Below are 23601 nucleotides of genomic sequence, written 5' to 3' on the forward strand. Positions count from 1 at the left end.
CTCTTTTGCACTCTATTGGAGCTATCTTGCGGGTGGATTTTATCATTTTTATTAATAAAAAAAATAATTAATATTTTTTATTAATGAAACTCATTGAATTAATCATCAAAAGCAACACAATACAAATGTAGGCTTTTTTCTAATTGATCTAATCGAAATATTTGATTTAATCGATGAATAGATATAGCCTTAGGCCCCGTTTACACTATATATCCAGGGTAAATCCCACCTAACCTTATCCATGTCCACACACAAAATGCGCACGTCATAGTTGCACTATGTGCAAGTTCTTAAATGTAACTAATCTGAACAATATCCAGTGTTGTGGTATCTCCATGAACTGGAATCTGGTGTTCTGTGGAGCCCTATTGTAGTGACTCACACCTGAGCCATCATAAATTAATCAAATCTTTATTAGATATGTAAACAATGTGGTAAAGAACATTTTACATCAATCAATCAATCAATCAATCAATCTTTATTTATATAGCCCTAAATCACAAGTGTCTCAAAGGGCTGCACAAGCCACAACGACATCCTCGGTACAAAGCCCACATACGGGCAAGGAAAAACTCACCCCAGTGGGACGTCGATGTGAATGACTATGAGAAACCTTGGAGAGGACCGCATATGTGGGAACCCCCCCCCTCTAGGGGAGACCGAAAGCAATGGATGTCGAGTGGGTCTGACATAATATTGTGAGAGTCCAGTCCATCAATCAATCTAGGGATCTAGCTATCTGGTCAGGACACTCCTCACTCTTTTGCCTTCACCTTCATTGTCCATTCGTTTTTGGTGACTTTATATACTCTGGACCTAGACGTTGAGTCCCCGACATACATGGCGGACAATAACTGATACAGTCTGCTTCGCCAGTCCAAAAGCATTCGCTGTTTTCCGTAGTCTTCCCTCGACGGCCAGGTAATACAAAGCACACACTACCTTTTTTATCACGTACACGGGAGCCCGCATTCTCGTTGTCTCTCCTTCGACAAATGGACAAAGTTTTTTGATTAGTAGAATCACAGCTGACCTGGACATTGGAAAGTTATCTTGCCTTCTGAGAAGTGTTGTATCCCAAATAGCTGCAATCGCTTTCTCTTAAGGTATTCATGTGTGATTTTCACGAGCTCCATATTTCCGGTGGTTAGCTCCGAGTTATGAAACCGCTTTATCATGAAGCTGGCTGTGGCGCGTTCTTTCTGACGTCACTTCCTGTGTGGGGCGCGGTCTTTCTGTCGTCACATCCTCTCCGAACTCAGTTTGCAAACGATCAATGAGTACATACAAAGCTAAGTGCCGAAGATTCAAGAAATACACAGTAATATGTTGTAAAAATAATAATAATACAATAACAGCATATATTTTACAGTAAATGTCTGGCAACTAAGCTGCCAGTTATTTTATGTAAAAAAACAGTGGTCAAATCCACAGATTTTTTTTACTCCTTACGTAAATTAAAAACAAAAAAATTAAATTCATGGCAAATTCATTAATTAATTACTTTTTTTTTGTATTTGTATTTTTTTTTTTTGTCCTGTCCAGCTTCTCAGGCAAAACATATTGTTGATGTAGATAGCCCATATCGGCTGTACAGATTTACTTTACAAAAGAGAAGTGTGGGATACTTCTCTTGTTGCTTAATTTGTATTTGACTTTATTAAAAGGATTTATATAATTATTTGGTGCAGCCGGGCTGGAGCATTCATTATTTACTGTTGCAAGTAGAGATGTCCGATAATATCGGCCGACAAATGCTTTAAAATGTAATATCGGAAATTATCGGTATCGGTTTTAAAAAGTAAAATGTATGACTTTTTAAAACGCCGCTGTACGGAGTGGTACACGGACGTAGGCAGAAGTACGGAGCAGTTGCGTCTCCCAGTCATACTTGCCAACCCTCCCGATTTACCCGGGAGACTCCCGAATTTCAGTGTCCCTCCCGAAAATCTCCCGGAGCAACCATTCTCCCGAATTTCTCCCGATTTCCACCCAGACAACAATATTGGGGGCGTGCCTTAAAGGCCCAATCACATAATATCTACGGCTTTTCACACAAGTGAATGCTAGCATACTTGGTCAACAGCCATACAGGTCACACTGAGGGTTGCCGTATAAACAACTTTAACACTGTTACAAATATGCGCCACACTGTGAGCCCACACCAAACAAGAATGACAAACACATTTCGGGAGAACATCCGCACCGTAACACAACATAAACATAACAGAACAAATACCCAGAACCCCTTGCAGCACTACCTGTTCCGGGATGCTGCAATATACACCCCCCACTACATCCTACCCACACCCCAACCCCGCCCACCTCAACCTCCTCATGCTCTCTCAGGGAGAGCATGTCCCAGATTCCAAGCTGCTGTTTTGAGGCATGTTAAAAAAAATAATGCACTCTGTGACTTCAATAATAAATATGGCAGTGCCATGTTGGCATTTTTTTTCCATAACTTGAGTTGATTTATTTTGGAAAACCTTGTTACATTGTTTAATGCATCCAGCGGGGCATCACAACAAAATTAGGCATAATAATGTGTTAATTCCACGACTGTATATATCGGTATCGGTTGATATCGGAATCGGTAATTAAGAGTTGGACAATATTGGATATCGGCAAAAAAGCCATTATCGGACATCTCTAGTTACAAGCGGCCCTCTAATGCTAACCATGACTGCGGTGTGGCCCTCAATGAAAACAAGTTTGACACCCCTGGTCTAGTGGGATAAGCCAAAGTTAACTTGGAGAAAATGCAGTCCTTTATAAATTATTTAATTTTTCTCTTCGGCCCGGTAGCAAATGCTTCACGGGCCGATACCGGTCCCCGAACCGGTCCCCGAACCGGTCCCCGAACCGGTGGTTGGGGACCACTAGTGTAATGCATTGCTGAAACAGAAATGTGACGTTAGTGAGTTGGATGATTTGACAGTGCTATCTATATAAGGTAAATAAAGGCCATTTAACGCTAAAAAAAGCAATAAAACCATAGATGACTATCTGCTCCCGCATCGACGAGAAAAAAAAGGATTGCAACCTTGTTTGTTGTTCTTTCAGTCACTAAAAAGTGTTTCTCATCTGCTTCTGTCATTTGAGATCCTTCAGCCAAGATCAACAACGGCAAAGACAAACAACACTCTGAGTGGGTGGGTGTGTGTCAGTTTATTTCAAAGACACATACAATTACAATGTAATACATCACATACTTACAGTTGTTTCTTGGAAATATTAGTATATAGTTGCCGGACACAGACATTAAAACCACATATAAAACATTGCGAGGTTGGGCAAGATAAAACTGCTGAAGCTTTCCTTTTTTGAGACGACTGTCTCGATCCACAAGGAGCAAGGATTAAATGACATCAATGATAAAGTCTTCACTGGGGTGTAAACACATCACAAGTGTCTTGTTTTACCTTTCATCTCAACCCCCACTAAACATTACTGTGTGAAAGATGCCTCCCTCTTCTAAATACACCAGCTGTGTGCCAATCTCACTTTGAAAAAAAGCCTGATCTTCGGGAACTGAGTAATGACCATGCACATCTGAGAACCTTTTTCGATGTTTTTGATGTATCGACTGATTCACTGGATCGACCCGTACTCGCTTGTGATCAACAAACAATCTGGGTATTGTCAAATCGCAGGGACAGTCTACTATTTGTTTTTCTTGGGGAAAAACAAGTCTTTGAATGCAACCTCTGCTCTGAATCAGTGAGATATAAATTCAAAACCTGACAGCCAGAATAAACGGGTCCACATTTCAACTTGGCCGATAGGTTTATCAGAAATTCACCTGGCCAAAAAATGGAAGGTGCACGTTGTCATATGGAGGTACAGTCATCCCTTGCTACATCGCAGCTTTCATAATAATAATAATAGATTTTATTTGTAAAAAGCCCTTTACATTGAGTAAACAACCTCAACGTGCTACAGTGTTTTAAAAAAATAAAAATAAAAAGATAATAAAAAATAAATAAAACTAGAATAGCTAGAACTAGTATGCATATATCTAAAAAAAAAAAGTTTAAAAAAAAAAGAAGGTTTTTTAAGCCTTTTTTAAAAGCATCCACAGTCTGTGGTGCCCTCAGGTGGTCAGGGAGAGCGTTCCACAGACTGGGAGCGGCGGAGCAGAAAGCCCGGTCTCCCATTGTTCGTAGCTTTGTCCTCTGAGGTTGGAGGAGGTTAGCCTGTCCGGAGCGGAGGTGTCTTGTGGAGGATTTGGGGGTGAGTAGTTCTTTGAGGTAGAGGGGGGCATTTCCATGGAGGCACTGGTGGGTTAGTAGGGAGACTTTGTATTCAATCCTAATAATAATAATAATAATAACTGGGATTTATATAGCGCTTTTCTAAGTACCCAAAGTCGCTTTACATGTAGAACCCATCAATCATTCACACCTGGTGGTGGTAAGCTACTTTCATAGCCACAGCTGCCCTGGGGTAGACTGACAGAAGCGTGGCTGCAATTTGCGCCAACGGCCCCTCCGACCACCACCTATCATTCATCATACCGGTGTGAGTGGCACCGGGGGCAAAGGGTGAAGTGTCCCACCCAAGGACACAACGGCAGCGATTTTTTGGATGGTAAGAGGCGGGGAGCGAACCTGCAACCCTCAGGTTTCTGGCACAGTTGCTCTACCCACTACGCCATGCCACCCCTGAGTGGAATAGGAAGCCAGTGAAGGGATTGGAGAGAATTGGTGTGATATGGTCATATTTCATGTGTTTTTTGTTACCCTTTTTTGTGGACTTTGTGTATCTGCACTGCAACCACATGATTTTCACACAGTGGGATGAATAAAGTCTATCCCAGGGGAGTCAAACGGACGGCCCGAGGGCCGGATCAGGCCCGCGAACAGGTTTTCATCCAACCCGCGGGATGAGTTTGCTAAGTATGAAAATGAACCAGAAATTTTTCAATGAAAGAAACAGCTGTTCTAAATGTGTCCACTGGATGTCGCAATAGCAATTCTTTGTATCTTTGTTGATGATGCTACATACAGTCGTGGTCAAAAGTTTACATACACTTGTAAAGAACATAATGTCAGTTTCCAATAAATTCTACCACTCTCATTTTGTTGTGATAGAGTGATAGGAGCACATACTTGTTGGTCACAAAAAAAAACATTCATGAAGTTTGGTTCTTTTATGAATTTATTATGGGTCTACTGAAAATGTGAGCAAATCTGCTGGGTCAAAAGTATACATACAGCAATGTTGATATTTGGCTACATGTCCCTTGGCGAGTTTCACTGCTATACTTTTGGTAGCCATCCACAAGCTTCTGAATTTTTGACCACTCCTCTTGACAAAATTGGTGCAGTTCAGGTAAAATTGTTGTAAAAAAAAAATGTTAACTGTTAAAATTGTTTAAAAAAATTAAAAAAAATTAAAATTGTTTTAAAATTTAAAAAAAAAAAAAAAAAAAAAGTTTAAACATTTTTTAAAATGTTTTTACAAATTAAAAAAAAAAAAAAAAAAATTGAAAACATTTTGAAAAAATTAAAAAAAATTTGAAAATCATTTTTTACCTTGAAAAAAAAATTTTACCTTGAAAAAAAAATTTTTACCTTGAAAAATTTTTTTTACCTTGAAAATCATTTTTTACCTTGAAAAAAAAAATTTACCTTGAAATTTTTCTTTGGGTTTTTTGACATGGACTTGTTTCTTCAGCATTGTCCACATGTTTAAGTCAGGATTTTGGGAAGGCCATTCTAAAACCTTCATTCTAGCCTGATTTAGCCATTCCTTTACCACTTTTGTTTTGGGGTCGTTGTCCTGTTGGAACACCCAACACTGTGCCCAAAACCTGGGCTGATGATTTTAGGTCGTCCTAAAGATTTTGGAGGTAATCCTCCTTTTTCATTGTCCCATTTAAAGCACCAGTTCCATTGGTTGCAAAACAGGCCCAGAGTATAATACTACCACCACCATGCTTAACGGTGGGCATGGTGTTCCTGGGATTAAAGGCCTCACCTTTTCTCCTCCAAACATATTGCTGGGTATTGTGGCCAAACAGCTCAAGTTTTGTTTCATCTGACATCACATGGACAAAGATAATACCTTCTGGAGGAAAGTTCTGTAACTAAGAGTAAGAGTTGTAGAAAGTATTGGAAACTCAAGACAGCCATGACATTATGTTCTTTACAAGTGTATGTAAACTTTTCATCGCGACTGTATGTACAAAATGTCAGTCGATGAAAATGATCAAACTACATAATTAACATACTGTAATTTGATTTGGATATATTCTTTTTTATATTGATGAATTGAAAATTAACACCAATGAGTTGACTGATGAACATTATCACATAATGTATACAGAAAATATAAATAACGACAAATAAAGATAGAATGCTATTAACAGCAACATGTAAGTGTAAAAAAAACATTATGATTTGTACAATTTCAGAATGTTCTATTTTTAAACAAAGAATATAATCTGAAGTTGTCTTTATTTTTAAGTTATCGTGCCGTGATTTTACCATTCCGACCCACTTGGGAGTATAGATTTTTTTTCTATTTGGCCCCCGATCTACAATGACTTTGACACCCATGGTCTATTTATCCTATCTCCACATTGGTGAGACTTTGATGTTAGCAATATCAAAAGACAATAGCGGAACACAGCATCGTAGTCGGCGCAGAACTTTGGGGGGAAAAAATACTGTATTTTTCGGATAATAAAGTGCACTGGATTATAAAGCGCACTGTCGATGAATGGGTCTATTTTCATACAAAAGGCGCACTGGATTATTGGTAGGGGCGCCGAAAAGGGGGGGTAAAGGAGACGGATTCTAGGGGCCCATGATGGAGGGGGGCCCAGAGAGGCCCCTAAGGATGATGAAATTATAATACAGAAAAAATAATGACACTGTGTTGGGGGCCCTGTAAAGAGTATTTTCATGGGGCCCAAAATCCATAGCGGCGCCCCTGATTATAGGCGCATTAAACAGAAACTGCACTTTTTGGGTAATTTTGTCAACAATCATTATGTAAGACATGACGACAGATGGATTTTTTTTAATGCATTCTAACTTAAGTAAATGTACATAAATGTCTGCTTTCAGCGGAGCCAATGGGATGTAGTCTATTCCGCCCATAAAACCCAATAAATAACTATCCAAAAGCGCCAACAATGCTCCATTTACATTTTGTGACTTGAATATTAACCAAGTATTAGTGATATTGCTAGTATAGGCTGAGTATAGGACAAGCTATAAAAGATAGATGGATGTTATTATAAGCGCTAACGCAGACAAACTATTCATAGCGGCGCCGTGATCACTACCATGTCTCCCTGTGTTTACATGATCGAGTGGTCTGCTGCTTCCTCGCTTCCCTGCTGCCTGGAAGTTTAATGTAGATAATAAATCATGCATTTCGCCTGGCCAGAAGAAGTCTGAGTAGGTATTCCACCAAGTCGGTACATTTAGGGCCCGGTAATGGTGGGAACGATACAAAAAGACGCTTTTGTGGGCGGTCTTATTTACCTGGCTCTCCTTCGACAGCGTGGAGGCTGACCTGTGGTCACCTGATATCCTCTCCACGCAGGAGAGGGGAGCAGAGCAGAAAAGAGAGACAGCAGATCAACTGGTCTAAACGGGGTCTATTTAAAGGCTAAAGTATACACATTTTTTTTCAGAGTTTTACCTGTACTTGCTAGCATAATTTATTGACCAGCCCACACGTATCTCTCATGTACGACTGCCATCTACTGGTCACACTTATCCTTACACCATATAGCACAACCAGAATAAGCACGATCAGAATTAATACATATGGAAAGCGCACTGTGAATTTTTGAGAAAATGAAATATTGTTAAGCGCACCCTATAGTCCGAAAAATACGGTACTGCTATAAACTATCAGCTATCAGCAGCTTCTTCTAGGGGACTGTTTCTGTTCGGCCAAAATGAAGATGAACTCTTTTGCTGCACTTCATCTTCCACATCAATTGCGCGACACAGACACGCGAAGCTAACAGGGAATGTAAACGAAGCTAATAATCGTAGATAAAAAGCTAATAATTTTAGCTATAAATTAACACATTGACCGAGTTTATACAGAACAATCTAAGCCTGTGGTTTCAGCACATGGAAGCCCAGTTCTAACTTAGAGGAATTACCCGGGATGTAACAAAGTGTTTTTTTTTTGTCGTGATCGTGTTGTAGTGGCGGAGTGACGGCCATACCTATGACGCTTGAAGGATCTTCTGGGAAAGTACTGTAATCTGCAGTAGAACACACTCAAGGCTACTATTTTGGCTTGAATGAGTGTCAAGGTGACAATATCGGTGTTATTTCCTGTTTAGTGGGCTCTAACTATGTAAAAACAATTATTTAGAAGAAGGTCATAAACAGTTTTTTTTAAGTATTTGATTGATTCATTATAATCATATGTTACTGATATTTGTTCACCAATTAACCGCGACAAACGTGGAAGTACATCGATTGATTGATTGAGTGATTGAGTTGAGTACATATCCGCTGTATGGGTCTATCGTAGGATCAGCGTCATTTTGTCTGGTTGAAATTGTTTCAGTTTAATCCCAAACAATAGACTAACATAAAAAAATGTCATTTATTTTGAAACAAATAGGACACAGAAACATCAAAGGTAAGGTGATGTCATGATCTGTGGTCTGGATCATGTTTTTTGTTATTTTCTGTTAGTTTAAGACTCCAGTAGTTCCTGTTTTTGTGCACCCTTGTTTGTTTTCGTTTCCATGGCGACCTATTAGTTTCACCTGCCTCTGGTGTTCGGGACACGCACTTGGTCTAATCAAGAGACCAGTATTTAAGCCTGTCTTTGCCTGTCAGTCGGCCTGGCGCCATAGCTTGTGTCATGCGATTGCTTGTGTTCATGCTGTTTGCTTCATGTCTGATTTCAAGTTTATGCTTCGTGTTTGCTTCAGGCCTTGCCAAGTAAGTTTTGTTTGTTCATGCCACATTTAGTGAGTTTTGTGGCGGTATAGCTCGGTCGGTAGAGTGGCCGTGCCAGCAACTTGAGGGTTCCAGGTTCGATCCCAGCTTCCGCCATCCTAGTCACTGCCGTTGTGTCCTTGGGCAAGACACTTTACCCACCTGCTCCCAGTGCCACCCACACTGGTTTAAATGTAACTTAGATATTGGGTTTCACTATGTAAAAGCGCTTTGAGTCACTAGAGAAAAGCGCTATATAAAATATAATTCACTTCACTATTTGATAGTCAAGATTAAATCATGTTCATACCTTCACGCCTTGTCCGGACTAGTCCGATTGCTTCCCGGTAGAACAAACCTCCCGGAAAGCAATCGGACTACATATATAATACAATATATACATATACTGCAAACACTTAAACAGTCATGTTTGCAGTATATGTATATATTTTTTAGCATTAAAGGCCTACTGATATGCGATTTTTATTATTTAAACGGGGATAGCAAGTCCATTCTATGTGTCATACTTGATCATTTCGCGATATTGCCATATTTTTGCTGAAAGGATTTAGTAGAGAACATCGACGATAAAGTTCGCAACTTTTGGTCGCTGATAAAAAAAGCCTTGCCTGTACCGGAAGTAGCAGACGATATGCGCGTGACGTCACAGGTTGTGGAGCTCCTCACATCTGCACATTGCAGCGAGAGCGATTCGGACCGAGAAAGCGACAATTTCCCCATTAATTTGAGCGAGGATGAAAGATTCGTGGATGAGGAAAGTGAGAGTGAAAGACTAGAGGGCAGTGGGAGCGATTCAGATAGGGAAGATGCTGTGAGAGGCGGGTGGGACCTGATATTCAGCTGGGAATGACTAAAACAGTAAATAAACACAAGACATATATATACTCTATTAGCCACAACACAACCAGGCTTATATTTAATATGCCACAAATTAATCCCGCATAACAAACACCTCCCCCCTCCCATCCATATAACCCGCCAATACAACTCAAACACCTGCACAACACACTCAATCCCACAGCCCAAAGTACCGTTCACCTCCCCAAAGTTCATACAGCACATATATTTCCCCAAAGTCCCCAAAGTTACGTACGTGACATGCACATAGCGGCACGCACGTATGGGCAAGCGATCAAATGCTTGGAAGCCGCAGCTGCATGCGTACTCACGGTACCACGTCTGCGTATCCAACTCAAAGTCCTCCTGGTAAGAGTCTCTGTTGTCCCAGTTCTCCACAGGCCAATGGTAAAGCTTGACTGTCATCTTTCGGGAATGTAAACAATGAAACACCGGCTGTGTTATCCGGCACAACAGTCAGGGGGTGCATTCTACGGCGGGGATGCGTTATCCGGCACAACACCTGCCGCAATACACCGCTTCCCACCTACAGCTTTCTTCTTTGCTGTCTCCATTGTCATTGAACAAATTGCTAAAGATTCACCAACACAGATGTCCAGAATAATGTGGAATTTTGCGATGAAAACAGACGACTTAATAGCTGGCCACCATGCTGTCCCAAAATGTCCTCTACAATCCGTGACATCACGCGCAGGCGTCATCATACCGAGACGCTTTCAGCAGGATATTTTGCGCAAAATTTAAAATTGCACTTTAGTAAGCTAACCCGGCCGTATTGGCATGTGTTGCAATGTTAAGATTTCATCATTGATGTATAAACTATCAGACTGCGTGGTCGGTAGTAGTGGGTTTCAGTAGGCCTTTAAAGGATTAATAATTGCACAATGTCTTCAAGCCAGGCCAAGTTCGTCGTGAAAATCTTTAGAATTTGTGGATTTATTCATGGTATATGCTGGTTTATTTTTGACATTTGCCCATTTGAGTGCCTCTGGTGTGACTTTTCCTAGCTTTAACTGGGTACAGTTACAGACAGTGACAATGATTGTTGATACCTATTATTAATTTGTATTGTGCTCTGGGAACTTTAGTTTGTATAAGGAAGGGGCTCTCTTTGTTTGGTAATGTCTGTTTAAAAACACAAAATAATACAAACCAGATCTTTAGGTGTAATTAACTGCAGTGACATTCTCACTCGTGTCGTGGTGACCCGACTGACACAAGGCATGATGGGCGGCCACACACGCATACTTCCACAAAATGGTTAGGAACCAAAAATTTACATGGACACGGACGGAAAGCCTTATCGTAACATCTATATTTTCCATGCAATGTATTTACCTTTGAACAGCCGACATCGACAATGCAGTATATAAATAAACCTGCCATGCTTGCTTCATAACAACTTCAACCGGGCTTTGTGTAGTGCGAGCCGCATGTACCGTATCAGAGCCTCTGATCACTAAAAAGTGTGCTTTTCATATGAGATCTTGAATCAGATTTGTATTTTTAGTACTATTCTATCATACAAAAGTAAGTCATTTTTTTAAACTGCTCCTTGAGGGACGATAAAACATAGATAAAATGTGTATAAACATTAGAGTAGTCAGTGTAAACCTTGTATAGCAGTATACATTTATTATCCACTGAAAATAATTCAAGCTGGCCACACATGTACAAACCCCATTTCCATATGAGTTGGGAAATTGTGTTAGATGTAAATATAAACGGAATACAATGATTTGCAAATCCTTTTCAACCCATATTCAATTGAATGCACTACAAAGACAAGATATTTGATGTTCAAAGTCATAAACTTTATTTTATTTTTTTGCAAATAATAATTAGAATTTCATGGCTGCAACACGTGCCAAAGTAATTGGGAAAGGGCATGTTCACCACTGTGTTACATGGCCTTTCCTTTTAACAACACTCAGCAAACGTTTGGGAACTGAGGAGACACATTTTTTAAGCTTCTCAAGTGGAATTATTTCCCATTTTTGCTTGATGTACAGCTTAAGTTGTTCAACAGTCCGGGGGTTTCCGTTGTGGTAATTTAGGCTTCATAATGCGCCACACATTTTCAATGGGAGACAGGTCTAGACTACAGGCAGGCCAGTCTAGTACCCGCACTCTTTTACTATGAAGCCACGTTGATGTAACACGTGGTTTGGCATTGTCTTGCTGAAATAAGCAGGGGCGTCCATGGTAACGTTGCTTGGATGGCAACATATGTTGCTCCAAAACCTGCATGTACCTTTCAGCATTAATGCCGCCTTCACAGATGTGTAAGTTACCCATGTCTTGGGCATTAATACACCCCCATACCATCACAGATGCTGGCTTTTACACTTTGCGCCTATAACAATCCGGATGGTTCTTTTCCTCTTTGGTCCGGATGACACGACTTCCACAGTTTCCAAAAACAATTTGAAATTTGGACTCGTCAGACCACAGAACACTTTTCCTCTTTGTATCATTCCATCTTAGATGAGCTCAGGCCCAGCGAAGCCGACAGCGTTTCTGGGTGTTGTTGATAAACGTTTTTCGCCTTGCATAGGAAAGTTTTAATTTGCATTTACAGACGTAGCGACCAACTGTAGTTACTGACAGTGGGTTTCTGAAGTGTTCCTGAGCCCATGTGGTGATATCCTTTACACACTGATGTCGCTTGTTGATGCAGTACAGCCTGAGGGATCGAAGGTCACGGGCTTAGCTGCTTACGTGCAGTGATTTCTCCAGATTCTCTGAACCCTTTCATGATATCACGGACCGTAGATGGTGAAATCCCTAAATTCCTTGCAATAGCTGGTTGAGAAAGCTTTTTCTTAAACTGTTCAACAATTTGCTCAAACATTTGTTGACAAAGTGGTGACCCTCGCCCCATCCTTGTTTGTGAATGACTGAGCATTTCATGGAATCTACTTTTATACCCAATAATGGCACCCACCTGTTTTCAGTTTTCCTGTTCACCTGTGGGATGTTCCAAATAAGTGTTTGATGAGCATTCCTCAACTTTATCAGTATTTATTGCCACCTTTCCCAACTTCTTTGTCACGTGTTGCTTGCATCAAATTCTAAAGTTAATGATTATTTGCAACAAAAAATGTTTTTTATCAGTTTGAACATCAAATATGTTGTCTTTGTAGCATATTCAACTGAACATGGGTTGAAAATGATTTGCAAATCATTGTATTCCGTTTATATTTACATCTAACACAATTTCCCAACTCATACGGAAACAGGGTTTGTACATAATTCAATTAATACAATTATGTTTTGCATGGTCTGGGGCTGCATGAATGCTGTTTTGATGGTCGGGTCGATCGCCTTAAGGTTTGGGGCTGCATCTTGTGCATTTTGACGTGTCTTCTCCATGACGAGGGTGAGTCCGTAACGTGCTAAATGGCTGACTGAATGGTTGTTTGAGTGCGTTTGATTTAATGTGAACAATTCCATTGGTTCACGGTGACCCGTTCGGCAATTTAATTGGTCTGATGTGACAAGGCTAAACCTATTGGCGGCATGTGAAGTTGGTAAATACGTAAAAATCCTTAAACTAGCCGCAGCGTTGTATAAAGAGCAATATTTAGAGTATGGGATAAAAGTAGCGCCTGATAGTCCGGAAATTACGGTTTACTACTTTCTACACTATTCTTAAAATATATCCAATACTAGGTACATAATAATCCCTTGAGAAGATACTGTATAACAACATTCTTGCTGGAATATGAAGGGTGTAGTCACTTCTGGGAGATACTGTCAGGCCAAATTTCCCAGTCACAATCCCAATCCCACAGTCAATCTGTATTCGCAGTAATTCCAGTCAAAGGCCGTGAAATAAAGACTTCAACTTGACAAAACCGCATGGACTGCAGCCTATTGTTTCCGTGTTTGTCTTCCATCAACTCCTCTGTTGTTCCCACGTTGCCAGGACAGGAGGTTTTGTGGTCATTTTCTGTGGGACTTATTGAATCATCCGAGCTATTATAGTTGAGTGTGCGTGTGAAGCCTTGTTCGCCACAGTGGCTATCGTAGGTCATGATGGGGGTGGCGCTAGCCGCCTGTGGTTTTTTAAGCCAGGATGTGAGTCATGACCCAGTGGGCATCTGACTTGTGTCGTATTGTTGGAATAGCTTCTGGGTATCCCAGAAGCCGATCAGTGTGGACATGCAACTCCAATACCAGCCGGAAACCTGCGGTTTTAGGGACCACGGTTCCTTTTGAACATGTGTCACTGTGTTGGGGTCATGCTAGTTACTTGGGTTTTGGCACTTATTCTCTTACTTACTTTCTTTTTTCAGTCAGTCAGCCTCATCTTGACTTTTCCAGATGCTAAACCAATTTCGACTTGTTTCAATGTCGCTGCCGCGCGCCAATACTGCAGAACAGGACATGATGATGCATTAAAAAGGGTTTTTAAGGTGAAACATATTGTTTTAATAACACAACATAGTCCACTTTTCATTGTGCAACTTAACATTGTCGTAGTATGCATTGCGATCTTCTTGAAATCACTAGAATGTGTCCAACAAAGACACAAGAAATGGAAACTATGGGCCAGGGACCATAAAGATGTCCTAATGTTCTCAAAAGTTTATGGCAGGGGTGTTAAAAAAATATGCGGCCAACGGGCTAAATGAGGCTCCGCAGATGTCTTCAAATTGGCCTGTGAGACAGGTCAATTACTTATAATTATGCTCCTTGTAGAACCATGCACATCATTTACTTATACAACATAGTGTAAACAACCTTCCCTAGTCATTGTAAAAAAAAAAAATCCAACTAACGCAAAATGTCAACACACACTGTGAACTTTGTGGATATTATAAACAATGTCCACTCACTCAAAAATTAAAAATTACAACCATCCATTGCTAAGCATGATGGGAAAAACACAAAACACTCTTTATACTCATCCATGTTTGGTGCATTTTAGCTGCTTGATATTTCTGATGGGTTATGGAGTTAGCCACAGAAATAAACAAGGCAGGAGTCAAACTTTTACATACTCTTAATATTAAGTTAAAAAGTTAAAGTACCAATGATTTTCACATACTATATCAATATAATATGTACACATATATGTATATATATATATATATATATATATACAGTACCTAAAAAAAAAAAAAAATATATATATACAGCACATAAATATATATATAATTATTTATATATGTATATATATATATATATATATATATGTATATATATATATATATATATATAATTATTTATATATATATATATATATAATTATTTATATATGTGTATATATATATATATATATATATATATATATATATATATATATAATTATTTATATATATATATATATATATATAATTATTTATATATGTATATATATAATATATATATATATATATGTATATATATATATATATATATATATATATATATATATATATATATATATATATATATCCATCCATCCATCCATCCATCCATATATAAATATACATATGTATATTTATTTATATATATATATATATATATATATATATATATATATATATATATATATATATATTTATATATATATATATATATATATATATATATATATATATATATATATATGTATATATATATATTTATAATGTGTGTGTATATATGTACTGTATGCATACATATATGTATATTGGTATGTACTGTATATATATATATATATATATATTATTTATATATGTATATATATATATATATATATATATATATATATATATATATATATATATATATATATATATATATATATATATATATATATATATACTATAAATACAGTCGGTTTTACAGCCCTCAACCAAAATATTTCAGCCCAATGTGGCCCCGGAGTCAAAAAGTTTGGACACCCCTGGCTTATGGAATGATAAGTCTGTTACACATTTACACACTAACTTCATCTCTTTGTAACTGCCCGGCTTTGTATACTGTAGGATATTCCATTTCTAGAAAAAAAAAACTTGATGGTCCACATGAAACACTCTAATGCATCTATTTGGCCTGATTTACCAACGCTGCTCACCCAACCATGTATACTCTCACGGTGATTAAAAACAACCTATACAGAGTACATCCATCTCCCGTTATGCATTCAATAATATAGACTTACAGAGTAGGAAAGTGTGAGTAGTTAGACAGTAGACTTGTTCTTTGGCAACATTTTCTATCATATGTATTTGTCACACCAATCGAAAGATTAGCAATGCATCAAAATAGTTGGGAAATATAACTCTGGAGACAGAATTCTCTTTGAAAAAACATCTTAACAGATGGCTGAAACACTTTGACTAAGTTTAGGCAGTTTTTTTTTTTTTTATTTACACACCAGACTGCTTTTCTCTTTACAGAATTTTCCAGCATAAACAGTTTTGCAAATTCATCAGAATACTTTTACCTAGGGATGTCCGATAATGGCTTTTTGCGATATTCCGATATTGTCCAACTCTTTAATTACCGATACTGATATCAACCGATATATACAGTCGTTGAATTAACACATTATTATGCCTAATTTGGACAACCAGGTATGGTGAAGATAAGGTACTTTAAAAAAAATTAAAAAATAAAATAAGATAAATAAATTAAAAACATTTTCTTGAATAAAAAAGAAAGTAAAACAATATAAAAACAGTTACATAGAAACTAGTAATGAATGAAAATGAGTAAAATTAACTGTTAAAGGTTAGTCCTATTAGTGGACCAGCAGCACGCACAATCATGTGTGCTTATGGACTGTATCCCTTGCAGACTGTATTGATATATATTGATATATAATGTAGGAACCAGAATATTAATAACAGAAAGAAACAATTATTTTGTGTGAATGAGTGTGAAAATGGGGGAGGGAGGTTTTTTTGGGTTGGTGCACTAATTGTAAGTGTATCTTGTGTTTTTTATGTTGATTTGATAAAAATAAAATAAATAAATAAATAAAATAAAACAAAAAAACGATACCGATAATAAAAAAAAACTGATACCGATAATTTCCGATATTACATTTTTACGCATTTATCGGTCGATAATATTGGCAGGCCGATATTGTCGGACATCTCTGCTTTTACCAGAACTAAACTGTTTTTCTACACTATAGACTGATTCTTTCTCAAACACAACACATATTAGTAATTCCCCAAAACAGAATAGATTGCAGCAGAAATGATTCTCTTGGAAAAATATAGCTATACATGTGCTATAGAACTCGTCTGAAACACTTCTACCAAGTCAAAGCAGTTTTTTTTACGCACACGACTCTTTTGTGCATTTGTCACACCCATAAAAATAGATGTAATTAATAGAAATAGTTGGCAAATAGAAATCAGGAGACAGGTTCCCATTATAAAAAAAAAAAAATTGTGTCCGAACCATTTTTAGAAAGCAAATCTGTAGGGCTGCAGCTATCACTTATTTTCAAAATCGAGTAACTTATTAATTAGTTTGTTTGATTTATCAAGCAATCGGATAAAACATGTTTTATAGCCGCAGTGCGTATTTTAGGGAAAATAGTAACACACATGTTTTGCTTGCCATATCCTTAATTATTTTATTTTTCGAATAAATGCACATCATCAACGTTGAAATTGCACTTTTAACATATGTGCATTAACAAAAATTACAACAAAAAAAACCCCAAAACTGTTTGCCGCCACGCAGATTACAACCACCACACACCACTGCGCTTATATGCGCTTTATTGCAGTGTTCGTGCGGAAACTATGTTCACATTATTTTTCTATTAGTTCATTAAAAAATAATTTGGCGCAGTATATACAGCATAAAAATGTAAGTGTTTTTGTAATCGAATCAATCAATTTATCTTTGCAGCACACGTAACCTGATTATTAAACATTTTCCAGCATTTGTTAAGACCAGGTGTCGGCAACACAAAATGTTCAAAAACAAAAAACAAATCTGTGTGGAGCCACAAAAAAATCAAAGCCTTATGTAAGTCTCATACTGAAGGCAACACATGGTGTAAGTGTCTATATTACCTATTATTAGCCTACTATCAAATAGACTACGTGTCGCAGGCTGACGCACATTTTGTTGACAGAAATGTTGAAATGTAATATTTATTCTACACATTTTTACAACATTGGAAAACATTAGTACAACAGAGGGTGAAATAACTCTTGGAAATGACTGGCTTAGAATGGTCAAAGGTATAGATGTGTGTGTCCAAGTTAAAGGAAACGGCAGGCTGTCTTCTTTTAATAGATTTATTACAATCTTTGCAAGCTAGGTAATGTTTGCTGTGGTCTGGAACAACATGGCACACAAACAACAATCAGAAATGCAGCCAATATACAGATAATGTGTCTTGAGACATGCAAATATAAATTAAATACACAGAAGACATACGTTAATGAATTTAAATAGGCTCAAATATACCTACAAACTAGGCATAATGATGCAATATGTACATACAGCTAGCCTAAATAGCATGTTAGCATCAATTGGCTTGCAGGCATGCAGTAACCAAATATGCCTGATTTGCACTCTCACACAAGTCAATAACATCAGCAAAGCTCACCTTTGGGCATTCAAGCACAGCATAAAACATTTGGTGGACAAAATGAGACAAAGAAGACGTGGCAAAAAAAGACATATTTCTGTGGAAGCGTCGGAGAAAGTTAAACATGTAAACAAACTGTTGGGTAAAGGTCCACGCAACAAGGGCTGGCGAAATTAGTAGGACAAAACGGCGCTCACCAAATACTCATCAGTGATATATAAACACAAACATATTAAACAGTGGGCTTTCTAACAATTAGGAAGGTTTGTGTCATGTTTGTCCTCCTACAGAAACCATATTAAAAAATATATGTTTCCATTTTCATAGATTTAAAAAAAAGCTCTAAATAGCCACTAGGGCGGAGCTAAAGATGGATCTAGAACCGTGGGTTGCTGACCCCCGGTTAAGAGCCATGGAACTGTTAGTAATTTATCCCATACATTGTTTATGAATAGAATGCCACAGGCAGGATCATCTTCAATACAGCGCTATTACATGTCTGAGACGCTGCTTGACTAGATAATAGCTACATAATTTGCGAACACATATGCACAAAAGCCAAAAACAAAGCTGTAAATTATAAACCAACTGTAACACAACTGTAATTACAATTAAGGGGTCCTGAATGAGTTTCTTTGATGTACAAACCCCGTTTCCATGAGTTGGGAAATTGTGTTAGATGTAAATATAAATGGAATACAATGATTTGCAAATAATTTTCAACCCATATTCAGTTGAATATGCTACAAAGACAACATATTTGATGTTCAAACTGATAAACATTTTTTTTTTTTTGCAAATAATCATTAACTTTAGAATTTGATGCCAGCAACACAAGGTGGCAATAAATACTGATAAAGTTAAGGAATGCTCATCAAACACTTATTTGGAACATCCCACAGGTGTGCAGGCTAATTGGGAACAGGTGGGTGCCATGATTGGGTATAAAAACAGCTTCCCAAAAAATGTTCAGTCTTTCACAAGAAAGGATGGGGCGAGGTACACCCATTTGTCAGTTTAAGAACAACGTTTTTCAAAGTGCAATTGCAAGAAATTTAGGGATTTCAACATCTGCGGTCCGTAATATCATGAAAAGGTTCAGAGAATCTGGAGAAATCACTCCACGTAAGCCAACATTGAAAGACCGCGACCTTCGATCCCTCAGACGGCACTGTATCAAAAACCGACATCAATCTCTAAAGGATATCACCACATGGGCTCAGGAACACTTCAGAAAACCACTGTCACTAAATACAGTTTGTCGCTACATCTGTAAGTGCAAGTTAAAGCTCTACTATGCAAAGCGAAAGCCATTTATCAACAACATCCAGAAACGCCTCCGGCTTCTCTGGGCCCGAGATCATCTAAGATGGACTCATGCAAAGTGGAAAAGTGTTCTGTGGTCTGACGAGTCCACATTTCAAATTTTTTTTGGAAATATTCGACATCGTGTCATCCGGACCAAAGGGGAAGCGAACCATCCAGACTGTTTTCGACGCAAAGTTGAAAAGCCAGCATCTGTGATGGTATGGGGGTGTATTAGTGCCCAAGGCATGGGTAACTTACACATCTGTGAAGGCACCATTAATGCTGAACGGTACATACAGGTTTTGGAACAACATATGCTGCCATCTAACCGCCGTCTTTTTCATGGACGCCCCTGCTTATTTCAGCAAGACAATGCCAAGCCACATTCAGCACGAGTTAAAACAGCGTGGCTTCGTAAAAAAAAAAGAGCGCGGGTACTTTCCTGGCCCGTCTGCAGTCCAGACCTGTCTCCCATCGAAAATGTGTGGCGCATTATGAAGCGTAAAATACGACAGCGGAGACCCCGGACTGTTGAACGACTGAAGCTCTACATAAAACAAGAATGGGAAAGAATTCCACTTTCAAAGCTTCAACAATTAGTTTCCTCAGTTCCCAATCGTTTATTGAGTGTTGTTAACAGAAAAGGTGATGTAACACAGTGGCCCTTTCCCAACTACTTTGGTACATGTTGCAGCCATGAAATTCTAAGTTAATTATTATTTGCAAAAAAATAAATACAATTTATGAGTTTGAACATCAAATATCTTGTCTTTGTAGTGCATTCAATTGAATATGGGTTGAAAAGGATTTGCAAATCATTGTATTCCGTTTATATTTACATCTAACACAATTTCCCAACTCATATGGAAACGGGGTTTGTATGTTTTATAAATAACATATCTATTTTTCATGATAAAACCATGTTGTGACAGCACAAATGTTTACAGGTTTTTTTTTAACCTTATTTGCTTTTTTTATTTTATTTACCAATACAGGTACCCACCACCCGACCCCCTTTTTTCTATTGGGTTGTTTACATTTTTTAGCGTTTTCTCATTTGAGTTATTGTTTTTTTCTTTCCAGACCTTTTTATTTTCAGTCTTCCTTATCATGCCGCCTCAAGAAACCATCATGGCGACATATACACCTGTAAAGTGAGTAGTCCTCAATAACTCCAACCATTCCACTGTGTGTTCATCATGATGGTTCTTTGACTCGCTGTGATAAGAAGACACAAGCAGAGAGCGAGGCCTGTGTTGCCTTGTGTGTTTTGGACGGTGGATTTGTAGGCTGCCACAACACATGGCGGGTCCCCTGAGCTCTCCTCACTTTTCCACAAGGCTGGCCCAAAAGTGTCTCCACATCAGTGTGTAATCTTTTTTTTGTATTTTGTGGTCGTCTCTCTGACGTTTTTCCAAGGCTTCCCGTTTTCTTGAAATGCGTAAGCATGTTAATGAGCTGTCGAATTTTTCTCTCCAGGGATGTGGAGCCGCATGTGGCCTACACGTATCGGGTCCAAACCATATCGAGCCGGAGCGAGAGCCAACCTTCCCCGCCGCTGGTGCATGAACTTGGGGCACCCTATTGCGGGGACGGACGGATCCAGAGGTAACCTAAACCTAACTGATCCTATTGTTGTACCGTAGTACCTCAACTTACGGAGTCCATTGGTTCTGTGATGGAGCTCTTAACTCAAAACAAGAAGTCTTACATTGAAATGACAAAGCACCTGAGGATCGGCTGATTGGCAACACTAAATTGGCCCTAGTATGTGAATGTTAGACTTAGACTTCATTTTTATTGTCATTCAAATTTGAACTTTACAGCACAGATAAGAACGACATGTCGTTGCATTAGCTCATGGTAGTGCAGGATAAAAAATCAATAAAGTGCAGATATAAATAAATAGATTACTGTACAGATAAATATATTGCACTTTTGCATATGCATCCACGTTTATGGATGTATGTTATATTGTCTTTTTATTCCAGCGAGTTAATCCATTTTTGGGGGGGAATTGAGGGAATTATTATGATGCGTTCTAGAGTCTTACGGCCTGAGGGAAGAATCAATCAATCAATGTTTATTTATATAGCCCTAAATCACAAGTGTCTCAAAGGGCTGCACAAGCCACAACGACATCCTCGGTACAAAGCCCACATAAGGGCAAGGAAAAACTCACCCCAGTGGGACGTCGATGTGAATGACTATGAGAAACCTTGGAGAGGACCGCATATGTGGGTAACCCCCCCCCCTTTAGGGGAGACCGAAAGCAATGGATGTGGAGTGGGTCTGACATAATATTGTGAGAGTCCAGTCCATAGTGGATCTAACATAATAGTGAGAGTCCAGTCCATAGTGGGGCCAGCAGGACACCATCCCGAGCGGAGACGGGTCAGCAGCGCAGAGATGTTCCCAGCCGATGCACAGGCGAGCGGTCCACCCCAGGTCCCGACTCTGGACAGCCAGCACTTCATCCATGGCCTGTCTAGCAGCCGCATTTTGTACCAATTGTAATCTTTTAATGCTAGACATAGGGAGACCCGAAAATAATACGTTACAGTAGTCGAGACGAGACGTAACGAACGTATGAATAATGATCTCAGCGTCGCTAGTGGATAAAATAGAACGAATTTTAGCGATATTACAGAGATGAAAGAAGGCCGTTTTAGTAACACTCTTAATGTGTGACTCAAACGAGAGAGTTGGGTCGAAGATAATACCCAGATTCTTTACTGATTCGCCTTGTGTAATTGTTTGGTTGTCAAATGTTAAGGTGGTATTATTAAATAAATGTCGGTGTTTAGCAGGATCGATAATCAGCATTTCCGTTTTCTTGGCGTTGAGTTGCAAGAAGCTGTTATAGAACCTGGAGGTTCTGCTACGGAGGCTGCGGAACCTCTTTCTAGAGTCCAGCAGTGAAAACAGTCCTTGGTGGGGGTGGGGGTGGGAGGAGTCTCTGCAGATTTTCTGATACCTGGTCAGGCAGCGACTTTTTGCGATCTCCTGGATAGGAGGAAGAGGAGTCCTGATGATCTGTTGTCTGTCTATCTGTGTTGGCCCTGCGATGAGGTGGCGACTTGTCCACGGTGTACCCCGACTTCCGCCCGAATGCAGCTGAGATAGGCTCCAGCACCCCCCGCCACCCCAAAAGGGACAAGCGATAGAAAATGGATGGATGGATGGATTTGAAAGCCATGTTGGTGCTCGGCCCCCCAAAACAGCACTTTTAAAAACAATTATTGGTAACACTTTAGTATGGGGAACACATAATCACCATTAATTAGTTGCTTATTAACATGCAAATTAGTAACATATTGGCTCTTAATTAGTCATTATTACGTACTTATTAATGCCTTATTCTGCATGGCCTTATTATACAACCAGTAAACCATTAACTAAGAGTCTTCCCTCAATAACCTCGGAATTATTGCTTATTAGTAACCCTAACCCAGGGGTCGGCAACCCAAAATGTTGAAAGAGCCATATTGGACCAAAAATACAAAAACAATTCTGTCTGGAGCCGCAAAAAAATAAAAGTTAGTGTGTCCTGAGACATAAATTGAATTAAGATTACTTAAAAGAAACTAAATGAGCTCAAATATACCTACAAATGAGGTATAATGATGCAATATGTACATATAGCTAGCCTAAATAGCATGTTAGCATCGCTTAGCTTGCAGTCATGCGGTGACCAAATATGTCTGATTAGCACTCCACACAAGTCAATAACATCAACAAAACTCACCTTTGTGGATTCATGCACAACGTTAAAAGTTTGGTGGACAAAATGAGACAGAAAAAGAAGTGGCATAAAACACGTCCTAGAAAGTTATACATGTAAACAAACTACGGTGAGTTCAAGGACCGCCAAAATTAGTAGGACAAAACGGTGCTCGCCAAATACTGGAATCAGTGAAGCATGTTTAATATAAACAGTGT

The 23601-nt window shown here is 38.7% G+C and overlaps 1 protein-coding gene across 1 annotated transcript in view; it reads left to right on the forward strand.

Annotated features, from left to right (window-relative positions):
- Window positions 1-23601, forward strand: part of pappaa (pregnancy-associated plasma protein A, pappalysin 1a) — a 288874-nt gene that overhangs the window by 106349 nt on the left and 158924 nt on the right. Inside the window, exon 8 of the mRNA XM_061927311.1 lies at window positions 21139-21267. Within this exon, the coding sequence (XP_061783295.1) occupies window positions 21139-21267 (129 nt within the window). The remainder of the gene's footprint in view (window positions 1-21138; window positions 21268-23601) is intronic.

The sequence above is a fragment of the Nerophis lumbriciformis genome, linkage group LG32 (genome assembly GCF_033978685.3).
Source record: "Nerophis lumbriciformis linkage group LG32, RoL_Nlum_v2.1, whole genome shotgun sequence".
Classification (NCBI taxonomy): domain Eukaryota; kingdom Metazoa; phylum Chordata; class Actinopteri; order Syngnathiformes; family Syngnathidae; genus Nerophis; species Nerophis lumbriciformis.